This window comes from Mustela nivalis (assembly GCF_964662115.1).
Source record: "Mustela nivalis genome assembly, chromosome: 10".
NCBI classification, from domain to species: domain Eukaryota; kingdom Metazoa; phylum Chordata; class Mammalia; order Carnivora; family Mustelidae; genus Mustela; species Mustela nivalis.
The window spans coordinates 77,507,499-77,524,571 of record NC_139029.1 but is presented as its reverse complement, the minus strand read 5'-3'; the positions used below and the strand labels follow the sequence as shown (position 1 = coordinate 77,524,571).

The window sequence follows — 17,073 nt, the reverse complement described above, 5'->3', positions numbered from 1 at the left end:
CAAGATGGCTCCACATCTTTAATGTGGGAATTAGGAATATGCCAGTGCTTTAGTGTCTTCCCAGCAGCTGAGTCCATAAATAATTTTTAGAGAACAAGCCACAGATTCCAAGGTGACTAACATAGATGTCTCGTTGCCTCAGAGAATACAGCGCAGCACTGAAGTTCTACAAGACCTTACGAACAGGAACATCTCTGACTTCTTGGTAAAAACATATCCTTCTCTTATACGAAGCAGGTAAGAAGAGATTCTTTCATAATTTACAAGCTGGCTCCCTGTAGGAAGTACTAACTAGAGACAGAAGATAATTTATTCTCACAGCTTATTGACAATCAGGGCAGTGAAATTTTATTTTTCCTGATTTACCCAAAAAAGCAATTGAGACATACATAAGTAAAAATGCAACTTAAAATTAGTTTTGTTGTCATTTTTCATTTTATCGAGGCCAAATAGTTTTAAGTTTAACCCATGCACCATTAAAAATAAAATAAGAAAGCCCACAATGCACCCAGCAATGCAGCCTCATGTTTTAACTAGTCAGAATGAGAGACATTTTGAGGGGAGACTAAAGGAGAAAAAAGAGAGAAAAGGAGAGAAGCAAGGGAGAAAGGAGCAAATCCGACCAACATAGGAAAAAAGCAGTGTGGGATGGCAGCCTGTGAGGAAGGCCACAGGTTGGCCAAGTTTGGGTCACCTTGTGGCGCCCTAGCTATAAACCCTTCTCTGGGTCCCTGCCCTTTAGCGTGCCCCTGAGTTCTTCTGTGAGCGCCCCCTTTTGTCAGCTCTGCAGCTGCTCCTCTCTGGCCCCAGCGGGGGATGGGCAGTGTCAGCTGCCGCTGTCAGAGTTTGGCAAGAGCATGCTCTAGAAAGGGAGCCTTGGGGAACCCTGATTCAGTCCCCGTATGCTCTGGGGCCTCATAATAAAGCACATACTATCCAATTGTCATAGTCCTTTCAGTTGCTTCCTCTGCCAGGCCCTGAACAAAGGCTAAGCCGACTCGGTTAACTAGAACACGCTGCCAGTGGGGAGAGCTGCTGTTGAGAAGGCAGTGCCAAGCCAGCACGAGCAAAATGAAAAAACACCATCCAAGCACAAGAATAAGAGCAGTGTGCATAGTATTTATTCAATAATGCAATAAAACCACAACCATCCCAAACTTTGCTCTCAGCAGTAAATTTGCAATATGGAATTCTGTGCTTGATGACAGTGATCGCTGACAGGGCCTGAACTGTGAGGTCTAGAATTGGCATCTGCTCATTACTTGTCATTTTACCCCTGACTGGCTGGAAGCCAGTCTCTTAACTTTGGGCATGGACTAAGTCAGCACTTCTCCTTAGTGTACAGGTGATTGATATTAGAGTCTTGTTTGTGCAGGGTGGAAGATGGGAGGGCTGCAGCCTTCTCTCCACACTGATATAGTGGTGGCCCCATTTTCTGGGTCCAGATGGTCTGACAAATGACCTGACCACAGGACCACCCAGAAAGCCCAGAATGCAGGATATGACTTGGAGCACAGACCTTCCTCTGCATGTGCACTTGGGCTCCGCCTCGGCCTGGAGGCTTCCCCCTTGTTTGGATACCAGGAAATGCAAAACTGCCCCCGCCTCAACGCTAGACAGAGCGGCCCCAGTAAGTGTTTGGAAAGAAAGTTAACACTACCGCCTTCCTTAGGGGACTCATTGTATAATTTGTTTTGGCTTTTAGCTTGAAGAGCAAATTCTGGGTCAACGAACAGAGGTAAGAAACTACTTTTGTAAGAAATTAAGATCTCAGATTGATCCATTTAAAATAACTGCACATTAAAAAAAAAAACCACACCTGGAGCCACATGGGCTGTTCAATACGTACTCAGGAAATCGCAAATCATGTCCTAAAGGCTATGTGGCTAAGCAGTAGATCTCCTTGGAGAATATATAGGGGAGGTGGTGTTCCCTTAAGAGGTGTTCAGAGCATTCCCACTATTCCCACTCGGAGGGGGTTCTAAAACCTCACAAGGGTAACAGTGGAGAACTGCAGTGACAGGACCTGTAACCTAAGCCCTGCCACTCTGTGGCCCATCCCTCTTGAGCCTCAGGGAGTCCAAACCAGCCCCAGACTCACCCCATTCCTGGGGCATTCTCGAATCTCAAGTGGTTTCAGAGGCTTGGAGGAATATTCTAAGAGTGAGCTGACCTCCCATAGTCCCTCAGCAATAGGGCCTCTAGAATGAATGCAGAGCTGATATTAACTTGATTTCCTAGGTGGATTTTAAACCATGAAATGGAAATCCAGCCTTTAGAATTGCTCCCTAGAGGGAAATGTGGGGCCTCAGTTGAAGCAGAAATAGGGGCGTGGGGCAGTTTGAGTCCCTGAGAAATAAAGTTCCCCTCCTCTGCCTTGCCTAAGCAGCAGATTAATTTTGTTCTGTCAAGGAGTTTAGCTTTTATCCTGCCACTGCAGGGCTTTACACCCAAGAGTGACAGGCCCAGATTGTTGTTTGAGAATGATCACTTCAGACTGCTAAGCAGTGTGAAAGATGGGGGAGAGCAGGAGAGATCCAACACTAGGACCCCTGTTCAGGTTCGAACAGCAGAGTTAGGGCAGGGGATCTGCCAAGCACAGGAGTGGCATCAAAAAGGAACCCTTGGTTGGGGTGTAGGTAGAGTCAGGGAAGACCTCAGAAAGAAGATGACACGTGACAGATGATCCCGAGCAGGCCAGGTGCTCATAAAAGGGCAAGGCACTCCTGGGAAGCTAGCAGACCCATATTGGCAGAGATACCAAGGCAGCCTGGACCAGCGGGGGCTCTGGAAGTGATCTGACGTGGCTGGCTTATGCTGCTTGAGGGAAGGCATGAGAGGGGCGACACTGGAGAAGGGGGCAGAGACCAAACTCAGTAAAGATTGGGACTTACCCCGGAGGCAACCAGAAGGCGTTGATAGCTGGTTTGTAAAGTGGAGCTGTGTTGCTGACTAGTCCGGACAATTCCCCCAACGTACACACTGCCCTGCAGAACCCAAGAGAGCTTTCGACAGGTATGAAGCACCACAAGCATGGTTCGTGGCCCCGACTTGAGGACTTCTTGTTCCCTTGTCAGGTACGGAGGAATTTCCATTGGAGGAAAGCTCCCAGTTCTTCCCATCACTGGGGAAGCCCTGGTTGAATTTTTAAGCCACCTGGGCCAGATGATGAATGTGAGCGGGGTATGTAAACAGCCTGGAGATTTGGGTAAACTTCTGATGTGCTGGTTATCATGAAACAAATAATCATGAGTATTAAGTGGAGAAAAAAATCCCTTGTGCTGTTTTCTAGGGCCCTATCACCAGAGAGGCCTCTAAAGAAATGCCTGCTTTCCTTAAACATCTAGAAACTGAAGACAACATTAAGGTACTGGTCCTGCAACCTGCCCTAGAGCTAAAAATTCACGTGAGCTAGTTATTTTAGTTTTATTTCTCCAGCTTAATTACATTCCATCCCTCCTCCTGTTGAAATCTAGCCTGGAATGTCTTCCAGCTGCCAAACCCTTCCTCCTCCTCACATTCTTTCTCCTGCAGCTCATTTTTTCTTTAAACAGCTGTAGCACAGCCTAACAAAGCCCATCTCTGCTCTGTAGGTGTGGTTTAACAACAAAGGCTGGCATGCCCTGGTGAGCTTTCTCAATGTGGCCCACAACGCCATCCTACGGACCAGCCTGCACAAGGACAAGAACCCCGAGGAGTATGGCATCACCGTCATCAGCCAGCCCCTGAACTTGACCAAGGAACAGCTCTCAGAGATCACAGTGTAAGCTGCCGCGGCCCCCAGCCTCCCAGCTCGCCCGTAGCCCTCTCCCCTCTTGTGACACCCCAAGAGGATTCTCACTAACGTGAGCTGCTGGGCAGGATGGCAAGGTTGTTAAATCAGGCACACACGAACATGAGACTTTCAAGTGCCTCATGTACCAATCAGCTTGGCCATTTTTTCTCTTCATATTTATTTGGAAAGTAAGCATAGATTTGGTTCTCTTCCCTTTTGGCTCTTAATACCAAGTTCCTCCCGGAGCTTGCACAAATACTCTCCTTACCAGTTTGCAAAGTGACTGCCGGGAACTAGGAAAGTGGAGCCAATCTTTCATCTCCTGGAATAATCATCTTAGATTCCAGGAATTTCCCTCAGATGGCCAGGCTTTCAAGACGTCAACAGATTCTTGCCTTCCTCCAGCTTGGGTTTTACTGCATAGCTTCAGGCAGTGGAAGATGCCAGTCCCAGGCAATCTGTAGTATGTGTGTGCCATTCGGGGTCTATATTCAGTGGGGAGGGCTTCGTGAGTGCAAACTTCTGGGAGACTGTGAGGGTCCTCATGTTCCTATCCTAGTGTATTCAGTGCCCTCAACACTCGCCCCGAATGTTCCGTGTCATTGGCTAAAACTTGGGCCCTGGTCCCCTGGGGCCTTCCTTTGGACACCCTCTGAGGTCCTCAACTGAGGAAGAATAGTCTGTCCAATGCCAGTCCTCACTCAGCCGAGGTTTCTGCATCTGCAGCCCAGCCTCTTGAATCTGAAATAAAAAATAAGTCTTCCATGGTTATAAAAACAGTACATAAAAGAGTGTATGATTGTTAAATAAAGTGTATAGAACAGAGTTTTTAAAAACTTATTTTCTACGGCCTTCCACACACAGTTTAAGGTCTTGCCTCTAAACATTTTGTGTTTCCTTCCAGTTATTTATGCTGTCCTTCCTGCACGTGTGGATTGTGCCCTTTGTAGTTTCAGCAGGGCTGTGCCTGACACACGCGGTGCCTCATGGGAATTAGTAGGAAGTGCTCCGCTCTCTGTGCAGGCACTGTCCGGGGCCAGCGCCCCGCTCCTATGTGACGTGCAGGTGGGACTCAGCCAACCTGCCGCCTTAGCCACTCGCTTTCTCAGAGATCCAGGAGAGAGTGAAGAGAACCAATCTCCTATCTGACTGGCCCATTCTCTTTTCACTTAAATTTACATTATGAATATTTCCCCCTGTTGTAATACGTTTCTTGAAAGTGTGATTGAACAGGATTTTGCAGACCATATTCTGTCTAAACAGAAAACCCAGGACTTATCTACAGACAAATTATGAGAAGTAATAAGAACATTGTAGTATATGAGATTAATATAAGAATCCATTTCTGTATACCAACAAATAATTAGAAAAGGTAACAAAATTTGTTTAGATTATTATATTAACATGAAAAATGTTTGATATTAACATTAGTATTAACATTAGTATTCAGTAGTATCATGGAATAGGAAAGCCACAGATATCCACGTAACCTTGACCCAGTTTGACTAGCACAACTGAGTGAAACAACAAGCTTCCAGGGGATTCTGGAGGCGATTTCCTGGAATTGGATAAGGCTAACTGAGCCTGAGCCTAACTTTGTCCTTCTCCAGCTTCTGCTCCTCCTTCCCCTCTCTCTCACCGTGTCTCTCATCCTCCTGCAGGTTGACCACTTCGGTGGATGCTGTGGTTGCCATCTGTGTGATTTTTGCCATGTCCTTCGTCCCAGCCAGCTTTGTCCTTTATTTGATCCAGGAGAGGGTAAACAAAGCCAAGCACCTCCAATTTGTCAGTGGAGTGAGCCCCACCACCTACTGGCTGACCAATTTCCTCTGGGACATTGTAAGTGTCAGGTCATTGCTTCCGTGGGCTCACGGTGGGCAGGTATTTGTCTGGTCCGACTGAGGGGACCGAGTGGGGTGGGCTGTTGCCAGGTGCTGTGATGAGGGTCTTGTGTGTTCGCTGTTTCTTGGAAAGGCACAGAATTAGGAGCCCCAAGCCAGGGAATGATGTGGGGCCCAACTTAACAGCTACTGAGTTGGGGCTTTGCTTGCCCTGCCCCAAGGGACCTTCTGACCCAGTGAATAATTAGTGAGCTTCAGACATGAGGCTGCCTTTCCCGGGAATAATCTGGGACTGAGGTAGTATCGAGAGCTCCTTCATCCTACATTCTCTCCTTACATCCTGATCCACCCCTTAAGGGGGAAGCATGGAACTTCTCCTGAGGTAGAGTCACTGAATAAATATAGGACATCAGTTAAATCTAAATTTCAGGTAAAATAATGATTTTAGTATAAGTATATCCCACCTGCTAAATACTGTATGCATACATACTTTTAATAAAAAACGAATCAGTTGTTTATCTGAAATTCAAATATAAATGAGCAATCCTACATTTTTGTTGGCTAAATCTGGCAACCCTACCCAGTGGCCTTACTTTGCTTTCCCAAGTAACCAGATCTCCACCAAATCAGATTAGCCACCACTTTAGGGAATATAAGAAAAAATTACTTATCAAGTTAATAGCAGACTGCCACCTCTCTCACAACCAGGATTATTGGGGGCAGGAAGGAGTTAGGATGAGTTATCTTATGACAGACCACAGGGTCAAAATAAATTGGCAGCAAAGGCTTAATTATAATGTAGCTGGGGTCATTATGACATCAACTCCAGTGTTTTCTGCACACTGTGGCTAACAAGATCCTTTGTTTTATCCCAGCATTCTAAGATGAACGTGAGTCTCCATTTCATGTTATGTTAAGAGATATCATGATGGAAACCAACACAAACAACTTCTTCATGGTGGTTTTGAATAATGATGACAAATACTAGGGCTTATAAACACACGGTTTCTGTGATCTTAGCTTCCTAGCCACAGTCATCACTGAATAATACAAAACCAGAAACCGTCAATAACAACTAAATTCGTTCTTCTCTATGCTATCTACCTGAGAAAACACTTACACACACACAGGGAGGAGTCAGAATCTTCAGGCCTCACTTTGGATAAGGATTTTAAGCATGAAAGTGCTGGGTTTTGCATTCTACTTTTTTTTTTTTTTTTTAATAAAGATGAGGATTGTAGAATTTGTACTTTGGGCGGACCCATGCATGTGCCTAGCTACAGGGATCTCTGAGCCTGAGCAGAAACATGCATAGAAGTCTAGAGTGGGTGTCTGGTGGGAAGTAATGCTAGCCACTGTGGCTTCCCACCTCTCCCTATCTGTCCTAATGTCTTTAGGACTGAATTGTATAGGAAGGGAAGAAAAGAGATAAAGTGATAAAAGGCCTCATGAAATTCAACTATTTGTTCAATAGTTCAAATAGTTCAACTCTTTGAACTTCATGAGGCCGAGACTAAATATTTTGAGGTTTTCTGTATTCAAGAGACATGCTTAGAAAGTAGAATCAGTAGGACTTCATGACCAATTAGAAAGAGAAAAGAGAGATCAGGTGGATTTTTAGAACTCATTCTCTCAAAGATAGAGACTGAAGCTTCCCTGCACTGGGAGGTGGGTGTGGGGAGTAGTAGGAGGCCTAGGGACAACTTAATGTGTGTTGGCTGACCAAGAGCTGTTCAGACAAATACAGTCAGAATCCCAGACCATTATAAGTGCTGGAGGAGCCTGCCCCCGCCGCCATTTTATGGAGCAGGAGACAGAGGTCCTGAGAAGTTAAGTGTCTCGTTCTCCTCTTCTCTCTTCGAGATGAATTACGCTGTGAGCGCTGCTCTGGTGGTGGGAATCTTCATCGGGTTTCAGAAGAAAGCCTACACTTCTCCAGAAAATCTCCCTGCCCTTGTTGCCCTGCTCATGCTGTATGGGTGAGTTGTTTGGGTCATTAGCTAATGCCACCCAAAGGGAAGCCAAGAGAGGTGCGGGCCCTTCTGGCAGGAAACCAGGGTTTCTGGCAGGCAGGTTGGCACCCTCCGCAGGGTGTGCTGCTACCGACCAGGAATCTCTTGCAGGCTCCATGCACGGAGCTGCTTCTGAGGCTTGAATGAATGTTCTTCCACTCCAGCTGGGGCCTGACCTGGGTCTGGGAGTCCCTCATTCTCCCATCCCTCACCTGTCTCTGATTCTCATTCATCCATAGCCAACCTGTCCATCTCAGTGTCTCCTGCTGGACTGGCCAAGAGTTATTTGCACATGGAAGACTGCAGCTGAAAGGCTGCCCCTGAGCCAGGGCCAGAGGATGCCACAGGGATTAAATCTTATAGAATCATAGAGCAGGACATGCAACTTTATACCCTGGCCTACTCCCCACTGTGTATGTACTCATGGACAAGTAATTATCCCATCTGGGCCTCGGTTTCCTCATCTGTAAAATGGAAATAACGACACCTGGTCCTTCCTGCAAGGGCCAGTGAAGTCTTGCGGGAGCAGTGTTCTCTGTTCATCTCTCTGAGAAATAAAGAATTCAGGAGCCAGGACTGTCAGTTGTGAAGATGAGCCTCCTGGGATCTCAGCTTGGCTTTGGTGATCCCAACTAGAGTGGGAAGCATTGTGGATAGACACAGCCCCTCTGCCTGGTAAAAGGCATGTTAACAGCCACCATCTCACTTGCTCCTCACCAAACCCCAGTGAGGTAGCCAGGGAAGAAATCACTGTCTCCCTTCAAAGATGAGGAATGAAGACCAAGGGACGGAGCCACTTTCTGATCATCCTGGGACTCTCGCCAGGGCAGGCATGTCCCCTCATGTGGGGAAATGCATTATATCTAGTGGTACAGAAACTGCAACTCGGTCACACTGCATTGTGTCATTTCCCCTCACAGATGGGCAGTCATTCCTATGATGTACCCCGCGTCCTTCCTGTTCGATATCCCCAGCACAGCCTACGTGGCCTTGTCTTGTGCTAATCTGTTTATCGGCATCAACAGCAGTGCCATCACCTTCATCTTGGAATTATTTGAGAATAACCAGGTGAGCATGACTTCTGTGGCTTCCTTGTTGGATTACGAAAATATTAGAGAGAGTGCCTGATGGTCAAGCCGAGCCAGAAGCAAATACTGTGGCTGGGCCCCCTTAGTGCATCCGTGAATGTGTCTCCCTTCTTCCTTCCCTCTCTCCATCCTTGCTGCTTGCCTCCTTCCCTTCACGTTCCCTCTTCTTCCTCCCTCCCCCTTCCCCCCATTCCTTCCCTGTTTTCAGCAAGCTCATTTAACTGTATTTGTGTGCTCTGAGTCGCATGGTTTTCTGAGCTTGTTTTGCAAGCTATAAATGACCTTTGGGGATCCCAAGCTTTTAGATCTTCTTACACCTTCAGAGTTTCCTTGGTGACTTTGACTGTTGGGTTTTTCTACACACACACATTCACACATACATGGGTGAGTGCACTGACGTGATTTCAAAGGAACGAAAAGGCCTACAAGGAAGTCTCCTTCCTACCCCTGACTCCCAGTCATCTGCTTTGCTTCTCCAGAGATGACCTTGCATTTCTGTTTCTTAGGTGTTCTGGCAACAAATAAACAAATGCATAAATTTTTTATCTCCTACTTTCTTCTACATATAGTAATGGAGTAACACTTACTATTCTATATGAAACTTAATTCTGAGGATAGGGTTAGAAATGTACGGTGCTGAGTGAATCACTTTTCTGAGCTATGAAGTACAGTTGTCCTGTGCATGCTCCCTAGACGTCTCCTGGCCCAGAAAGAGCGGGCCAGGCTAACCCCTAAAACAATGACAGCAGCTCCGGGGCTGTCTGTGCGCCCCACCTCCATAGCCAGCTGTGTCTGAGCCTGGGTTTGGCCAGCTCAGCCCGGAACACTCTCAAGCCCCAGCAGGCCTGCCAGTGGCCTCTCTAGCCTGTTCCTCCCTCACTAGGTCTTTGAGTTCAGAGTGTGCACACCAGCCAGCACATCAGCACTGCTGTCCTGCGACCCCTGTCCCCACTTCTGCCTCTGGGCCCTGCTGGGAGGACCTCAGGCAATCTCCACTTACCCCCAGCCCCATGGCCTCCTGAGTGATGCTTCCCCAGACCTTGTCAGACTTCCTGCAACAAAACCCCATTTGTCCCATGACTTGTAAAAAAATGTACTATGTCACAGTCAGAGAAATGGATGGGAAAGAACACAGACTCTGCTGATGACAGAGCTTCCTGACATACTGAAAATGCTCCTCTTCAGAACTGTTTGTCATGGGCTCACAGCCCACTGTGTCTTAAGAGATTGTGTTACTTCAGAAAAATTAAAGAGTAAGCTCAAAACACTCTCCCTGCTGAGGGCTACACTCATCTAGCTGACATTTCTGGAGCACATCCCCTTCCCCTGCAGAAAAGCTGCTTATTTTCTTGTAAGTCCTCAGAGAGGCAGAGGCTGCAGAGATTCTGCTATGCCTCTGGAGGTCCCAGGTCCCAGAGCTGCTGTCCCCACCGAATCAAGAGGCATCAGCTAGGTGAACACCACATAATGATGGTGCAGGCGTAAACCCATGTGAGCTGCTTATCCTACCCTACAGGAACTCCCAGGCCAGTCTAGAAAGGACCTGTGCCCCAAGCTAGGAACCAATATGAACCGTAGTACCTGGCATTCCATAAGACAGCATGTGATAGAAGAGCAAGGGAAGGAGACAGATAAAACACTGCAGATAAGAATGAGCTAAAGTGCTAGGCTACAGGGCTCAGGAGAATCCAGGCAGAGGAAATTCCGTTGAGCCTGGCCTGGAATAAGAAGGATTTTATTAGCCCATTTAATAAATAATGAGGTGCCTCCTATGAGCTAATCATTGAGTAAGGAGGACCCAGCCCCTACCCTCCAAAATAATTAGGACCCAGTCCCTATCCTTCAGAGACCAGTGGCTAGCAGGCACAGCGGGCAAAGTAAGAAGTACTTAACCCTGTGACAGTGTTGTAGATACTATCAGAGAGAAGTAGGTATTTTACATAGAAATCTGAAAAGGCTTTTGAGAGAAGGGATTATTTGAGCTAGGTTTTTTTTAAAAAAAGATTCTATCTTTATTTATTTATTTATTTATTTGGGAAAGGGAGAGAGAATCTCAAGCAAACTCCACTCTATGCATACAGCCTGAAGTAGGGCTCAGTCTCACGACCCTGACTTCGTGACCTAAGCCAAAACCAGCGGCTGGATATTTAATGGACTGAGCTACCCAGGCATTGCTCCAGCTAGCTTTCCAAAGTTCTGGAATCTGCCAGAGAAGAGATGGGGAGAGAGCATTCTTTCCTAATAGCAGTCATTAATAGAAGCTAGGGGCACAAAGGCCTAAAGGCAAAAAAAGCACTGTGCTGGGAGGAGGGGGAGCACTGTGCATGGAGAGGGGAGCAAGAGAGGTCATGTGAGCAAAGGTGTGTGGGCCAGGAGGAAGCCAGTTGTGCTGTAGTGGCAGGGGTGGGGGGTGCAGATTAATGGGCAGCCTCTGCCCTCTTGGGGGAGGCTCTGGCCAACACTGTTGGGCTAAAGTAGCAACCACCATCTGACCACCTGAAAACAAGTTCCCCCAACTCAACACACACACCAGAGAGTCCCTGTTCCATTTTTCTACTGGCAACAGCCACAGACACCTAGCTGTCCTGTGGGAGCTGAGAAGCGGAGCCGGAAGACACACAGGGCCCCTCTCCCCTCTAGCACAAGCAGGGCTAAGACCAGATGCAAGAGCCTCAGAAGCTCATCACAGCTCACAGCTGCACCATAGGAGAAAAGCCTGGGCTGCACTCCCAGCAGCTGCTGCCTCTCCCAGGAGCAAATGCCTTGGAGGGCTGGTGTATAAGTGAGTCTGCCCTGACAGCTCCCCATGCAGGCTGCCTGCCTAGAGGCCCCTCCTGTGAGTATTCTAGAACCTCCATATGTGTGTGACAGATCCTTCCTGCGGCCAGTCTGGCTGCTAGGTCCCCTCCATCTGCAGGCCTTACCCTGGTCCTGCCCCACAAGGGCCTCCAGGCCCCACCCTGCTTAGGAGGGGCAGGTAGGGTCAGTCCCCACAACTGACTGCCCTGTTTTTCTGTGTTTCAGACACTGCTCAGATTCAATGCCGTGCTGAGGAAGCTGCTCGTTATCTTCCCCCACTTCTGCCTGGGCCGGGGCCTCATTGACCTGGCGCTGAGCCAGGCCGTGACAGATGTCTACGCCCGGTTTGGTGGGTGGCCTTCGAGGCCCCAGATCCTCTGCGCAGGGGCGGGCTGCCTGGGGAGTTCCTATGCCAGACCTGAAGCTTGGGCTAGAGCAGGGGGACACCTGGTGGGTCTGGGAGTATACTTCTGCCCACAAGGGATCAATTGCCTCTGTCTCTGTGGCTGAGGAGCCACAGGAGATGTCAGGAGCAGGCTCCAACTCTTCTCTGCTCTGACTAGAGCAACTGAGCTGGGGCCTGGGTCCAGCTGTCGCTTACTCCTTTGCATCAGGCCTGGTCCAGCTGGGCCAAATGGTGTGACCAGGTCTCTGAGGGCAGCTGGGGCAGCTGAGTGGACTTCATTCTTGTCCGCAGGTGAAGAGCACTACACAAACCCATTCCAGTGGGACCTAATTGGGAAGAACCTGGTTGCCATGGCCGCAGAAGGGGTGGTGTACTTCCTCCTGACTCTCCTCATCCAGCACCACTTCTTCCTCACCCGATGGTACGTTCAGGCCGCTGCCCTAAGGCTGCCAAGGGCGGCGTCTTGCATCTGTCCAGGGACTTGGCTTCACATCCATGCAGTCCTCTCTTTCCTCACCAGCCCCTCTCCACAATGGTTCTCTATACCCTTAAAGGCTGGCTTGTTCTGAATAACACAAGGACAGAGACACTAAAATAGGTACTTTGGAATTTGGAAGAATCTAAGCTTGAAAGTATTTAAAATACAGCTGTGTTTTTTTTTTAATATTTTATTTATTTATTTGACAGGGAGGCAGAGAGGCAGGCAGAGAGAGAGGAGAGGAAGCAGGCTCCCCGCGGAGCAGATCAAGCCCGATATGGGGCTTGATCCCAGGACCCTGGGATCATGACCTGAGCCGAAGGCAGAGGCTATAACCCACTGAGCCACCCAGGAGCCCCTAAAATATAGTTTTTCATTTCATTCACTAATATTTAAAACCTCTCACCTCATTAACAGATACTCCTTTTAAGTTGGATAATCATGTTACAGATGATGACAATTAAGGGAGATCCAAAGTACTGGGAAATAGATTTATGCGTTCACAAGAAAACAGACAAGGTGGGCCCCTTTGCTAATTAGAGATATGAGAGTGGGGGCAGGGAGTAACATAGGATGACAACCAGGGTGACTGAAGCCAGGAGCAGTGTGAAGAGTGGGTGCAGGGATTGTGCCCCTCTGGGTGGGAGCAGTGGAGGCAGTGACTGCCAACCGTGACCCAGCCCAGTTGTGCCATTTTTTCCTGGCTTCTTGACCCAGGCCTTGCCTCCTTCTGACATGAGCTCTCAGGTTTCCAGAAGGCTGTCCCTCTGCCATCCAGGCTGACCTTCACTATGGCTTAGCCCAGGGCCCCCAACTGCAGATCACTGGGCCCTTGGAAAGTGTGCTTTTCCAGACAGTGTTTTGCTTCTTATCCTTTCATCATCTCGGGCTGAGTCTGGCTACATATAAATAAAGACACGGAGGACTTGGTTTGGGTTTTAATCCATAGGGAACTGAGTTACCAGAAACAGATGTAGCTGGGAGGATTGAACGAGATAATGGGTATCAACACACTTGGAATAAAATGACGTGACCGGGAAGTGGTGCTATTATGGGGGACGATGGGGTGGGGGGTGATGTCTGTGGAACCCTCAGCTCCCACAGGCCTCCTTCTACAGCTTTGGCCACTTTTTAGACCTTGGGATAGAAGGGAGGAGGCAGACTTGTTTACCAAAACAGACTAAGTAGTTTCAGACTCTGGTGTCAAAAAATTGAGCACATCTTCCCACGTTAGGCCTGAAATCACACCAGAGAAGTATTCCACGATCTGTGGCTTCACCACAGCCACGCTCATGCTGAGAGGCAACAAACAGGCAAAGAGAAGGGCAGAAGAAAGGGAGTTTTTGGTAGAGGACATGCTAACATGTGGGGAGTTCACAGAAGGGTAAAAGTGAGGGGGTGAGAGAGGAGTCTGGAGAGGTAGGGAGAGCCAAGTCCTGAAATGCGCATTACCTTGGTGAGGACTTCAAGTTTAAGCCTGAAGGCAGCAGGGAGCTGTTGTAGTGTTTTAATCAGGCAGGTGAATGATCTGCCCAGTCTAGAAGGAGAGAGACCAGACAGGAGGCCATTTTGGCACCCAAGCAAGAGTCAGTGGTGGCCTGGATAGGAGAGGGGCCATTGGGGGGTGGAGAAGAATAGGTTGATTGGGTAAATGGTAGACAAGACAAGATTTATGATGAATTAGAAGTGGCCAGTGAGGGTGCCTGGGTGGCTCAGTGGGTTAAGCCGCTGCCTTCGGCTCAGGTCATGATCTCAGGGTCCTGGGATCGAGTCCCGCATCGGGCTCTCTGTTCAGCAGGGGCCTGCTTCCTTCCCTTCCCCTCTCTCTGCCTGCCTCTCTGCCTGCTGTGATCTCTCTCTGTCAAATAAATAAATAAAATCTTAAAAAAAAAAAAAAAAAAAAAAGAAGTGGCCAGTGAGATTGTAGGCCAAAGTGGTCAGGGAGGGTTTCAGAGAAGACGCTGTGTTTTTAAGGTTGGGGAGGCTTCTGTTTGGCAGAGCAGAAGGAAGAGGACGCTGAGGCCCTGGACATGCCTCTAGAGGCTGGGAGTCAGGAAAGTCTAGTAGGTACTAGGGACCAAGTCTTGATCAGATGGTTGGGAGAGGAGTTAATTCAAGAGATAAGTGGGAGACGGGTGATGTTTACTGAGTGCTTACCATAGATGAAGTGTTTTAATAATGATAACAGTTGCCAGGTTTTGAGTTCTGACTCCATGCCACATGCTGTGCCAAGTTCATCTCCATAGTCCTGTGAGGTAGACCCTCTTTTCCTCTCCCTACTGTATGGTTGAAGGAGGTGAGGTTTAGAGAGGTTCAGTGACACATCCGGGGTCACACATGGGGAGACCAGGACTGGAAAGCGTGCGCTCTGCACGCCAACCCATTCCTCTCCCCTTCCATCCTCTAGGATTGCCGAGCCTGTGAAGGAACCCATCATAGATGAAGATGACGATGTGGCTGAAGAAAGACAAAGAATCATTAGTGGGGGAAATAAAACTGATATCTTAAGGCTAAATGAACTAACCAAGGTAAGGGAGTAGGTGCAGATGAGTTAATCTGGAAGTGCCAGTTGGATCCACAGATGGTACAATGGTAATTTGCCTTTTGCAGACTAAGCAATGTGCCTATGCAAGCAATTCATTTTCCTAATTCTATGTGAGATTGTCATCGCTATGTTATAGCTTGCCTTCCAAGAACACCTAATTCCAGTGCGTTCACCCCAGTATTCATCTTGGGCTCTGGCACAGGGCCTCAGTGGGAGCCCCTACACCTGAGCCTCACTCACCCTTCCCCCTTCCGTCTCTGCATGGTGGGTCAGCTTCAAGGTTTCCCAGGGCTCACAACGCCTCTCTGAACACCCGTGCCATTACGTAACCTCCTTGTGTCGGTAGTTCTCCCCTAAACCACCCTTTGCTCTCTCTTCCCTTCCCGCTCGAACCCTCTCGCTGTTCTCAGTCCAGTTTCTCTGCATCTTGCAGATTTATTCAGGCACCTCCAGCCCAGCAGTGGACAGGCTGTGTGTCGGTGTACGCCCTGGAGAGGTGGGTACCTTGCAGACTCCTGTGTGTGCTGCTTCTCCCTGCTGTGACAGGGATCTCGCAAAGAAATCAGAGGCAGCCACAGAGGTCATTTTAAAATTTCTAGCAGCCCACATGAAAAAAGTAAAAAAATAAAAAATTTTAAAAAACAGGTGAAATTAATCTTGATGATTTATTTTTCCTAATATATCTGAAGTATTGTTGCCTTAATATGTAATTTATATAAAAAATTACTGATGCAACATTTTACATTCTTTTTTTGTTATTGCTTTAAGTTTTCAAAATTCTGGGTGTTTTATACATAATAGCACATGTCAGTTCAGACCAGATGCATTTCAAGCGCTCAGTGGTCACTGTAAGAAAGGAAAATCCTCTTTCCTCTACCCTCCTGGGTTCTCTGCTTAGAGCTCTGCAAATTGGACTGATTAAGAAGAAAAAAAAAAACAAATTTATTAGGGAATGATCAGAGATAAATGACAGGAGAGGTGGTTAGAACTTGGGCTTATATAGCATCTTAGCAAAGGAATGATACATTTTTAGGAAAGTGACAAGACAAAGGGAAAGGACCTTGAGTCAGTGGGGTTGGAGAATTATAGAAAAGGCAAATATGGGGGAAACCAATAGTAGATAAAGGCTGGTGAGTAGTTTGTTATGTAGATTCCTCTGGTGCTGTCTCCAGGCTAAGGCTTGGAAGCTGTTTCTGGCAATTAACTTTTATTCTTCCTGTTAGGGCAAGAGAGGATACCTTGTAAATTTATGTCGTGCTTTGAGGCACAGGAGAGGGCAGAGAAATTTCATTTTTTTTTAAGATTTTATTTATTTATTAGAAAGAGAGCACAAGCAGGGGAAACAGGAGAGGGAGAAGCAGACTCCTGCCAACTAGGGAGCCCGACACAGGCCTCCATCAGAGGAGCCTGGAATCATGACCTGAACTGAAGACAGACACTTAACCGAGTGAGCCACCCAGGTGCCCCCAAAGAGCTTTTCTTGTATCTGCTGCTCCTTAATTGCCTTCAGCTCAAAAGCATCCTGAGGCTAAAGTTGCATATCTTGAGGTGGCAAATTCTGCTAGCCTGTACCACACATGGCTAGTGGTCTTCGCCATGGCAGCCAAGTTGAAAGTGTTTCCCATCTACCCACACACTTGCCCTAGGGCCTCACAGTCCTCACAGTCCCCACTCCCTGGGCTGCTTGGGTTGTAGGATGAGGCCAGTTTATATGTTCTCCTATAGTGCTTCGGTCTTCTGGGAGTGAATGGAGCTGGCAAAACAACCACATTCAAGATGCTTACTGGAGACACCACAGTGACCTCTGGTGACGCCACTATAGCAGGCAAGAGGTGAGTGTCCTGCTCTTCCTGTCTTGGGGTGTCTCTCACAGGTCCTGAGCCATGTTCCTGTTCCAGCATAAGGAGAGTGAGCATCAGACCCTGTAATAAGGATGATCCTTAGAGCTTGGCAGATCTGTGCAGAGGAGTAGGCCTCCCAGAGAGCATGGTCCAAAATGTACCAGATGTAGACTTTCTGGGAAATTGAATTGAACTGTGATTGTTAAGACATGCCCCCTGTAAGCATGGATTCTTGGAAACTTCTGGGAAGCACTATGTCATGGGTTCTTAGTCTTTTTGAGGTTATAG

General features: G+C 47.8%; 1 protein-coding gene across 1 annotated transcript in view; it reads left to right on the top strand.

Moving 5' to 3' along the window:
• ABCA4 (ATP binding cassette subfamily A member 4) overlaps nt 1-17,073 on the top strand; it is a gene marked incomplete at its 5' end in the record, with an annotated part of 123,853 nt that overhangs the window by 90,620 nt on the left and 16,160 nt on the right. Inside the window, 13 exons of the mRNA XM_082688820.1 lie at nt 143-237; nt 1,706-1,738; nt 3,078-3,183; nt 3,293-3,367; nt 3,594-3,763; nt 5,437-5,614; nt 7,480-7,595; nt 8,549-8,696; nt 11,741-11,864; nt 12,213-12,342; nt 14,807-14,927; nt 15,378-15,440; nt 16,670-16,776. Of these exons, the coding sequence (XP_082544946.1) occupies nt 143-237; nt 1,706-1,738; nt 3,078-3,183; nt 3,293-3,367; nt 3,594-3,763; nt 5,437-5,614; nt 7,480-7,595; nt 8,549-8,696; nt 11,741-11,864; nt 12,213-12,342; nt 14,807-14,927; nt 15,378-15,440; nt 16,670-16,776 (1,466 nt within the window). The remainder of the gene's footprint in view (nt 1-142; nt 238-1,705; nt 1,739-3,077; nt 3,184-3,292; nt 3,368-3,593; nt 3,764-5,436; nt 5,615-7,479; nt 7,596-8,548; nt 8,697-11,740; nt 11,865-12,212; nt 12,343-14,806; nt 14,928-15,377; nt 15,441-16,669; nt 16,777-17,073) is intronic.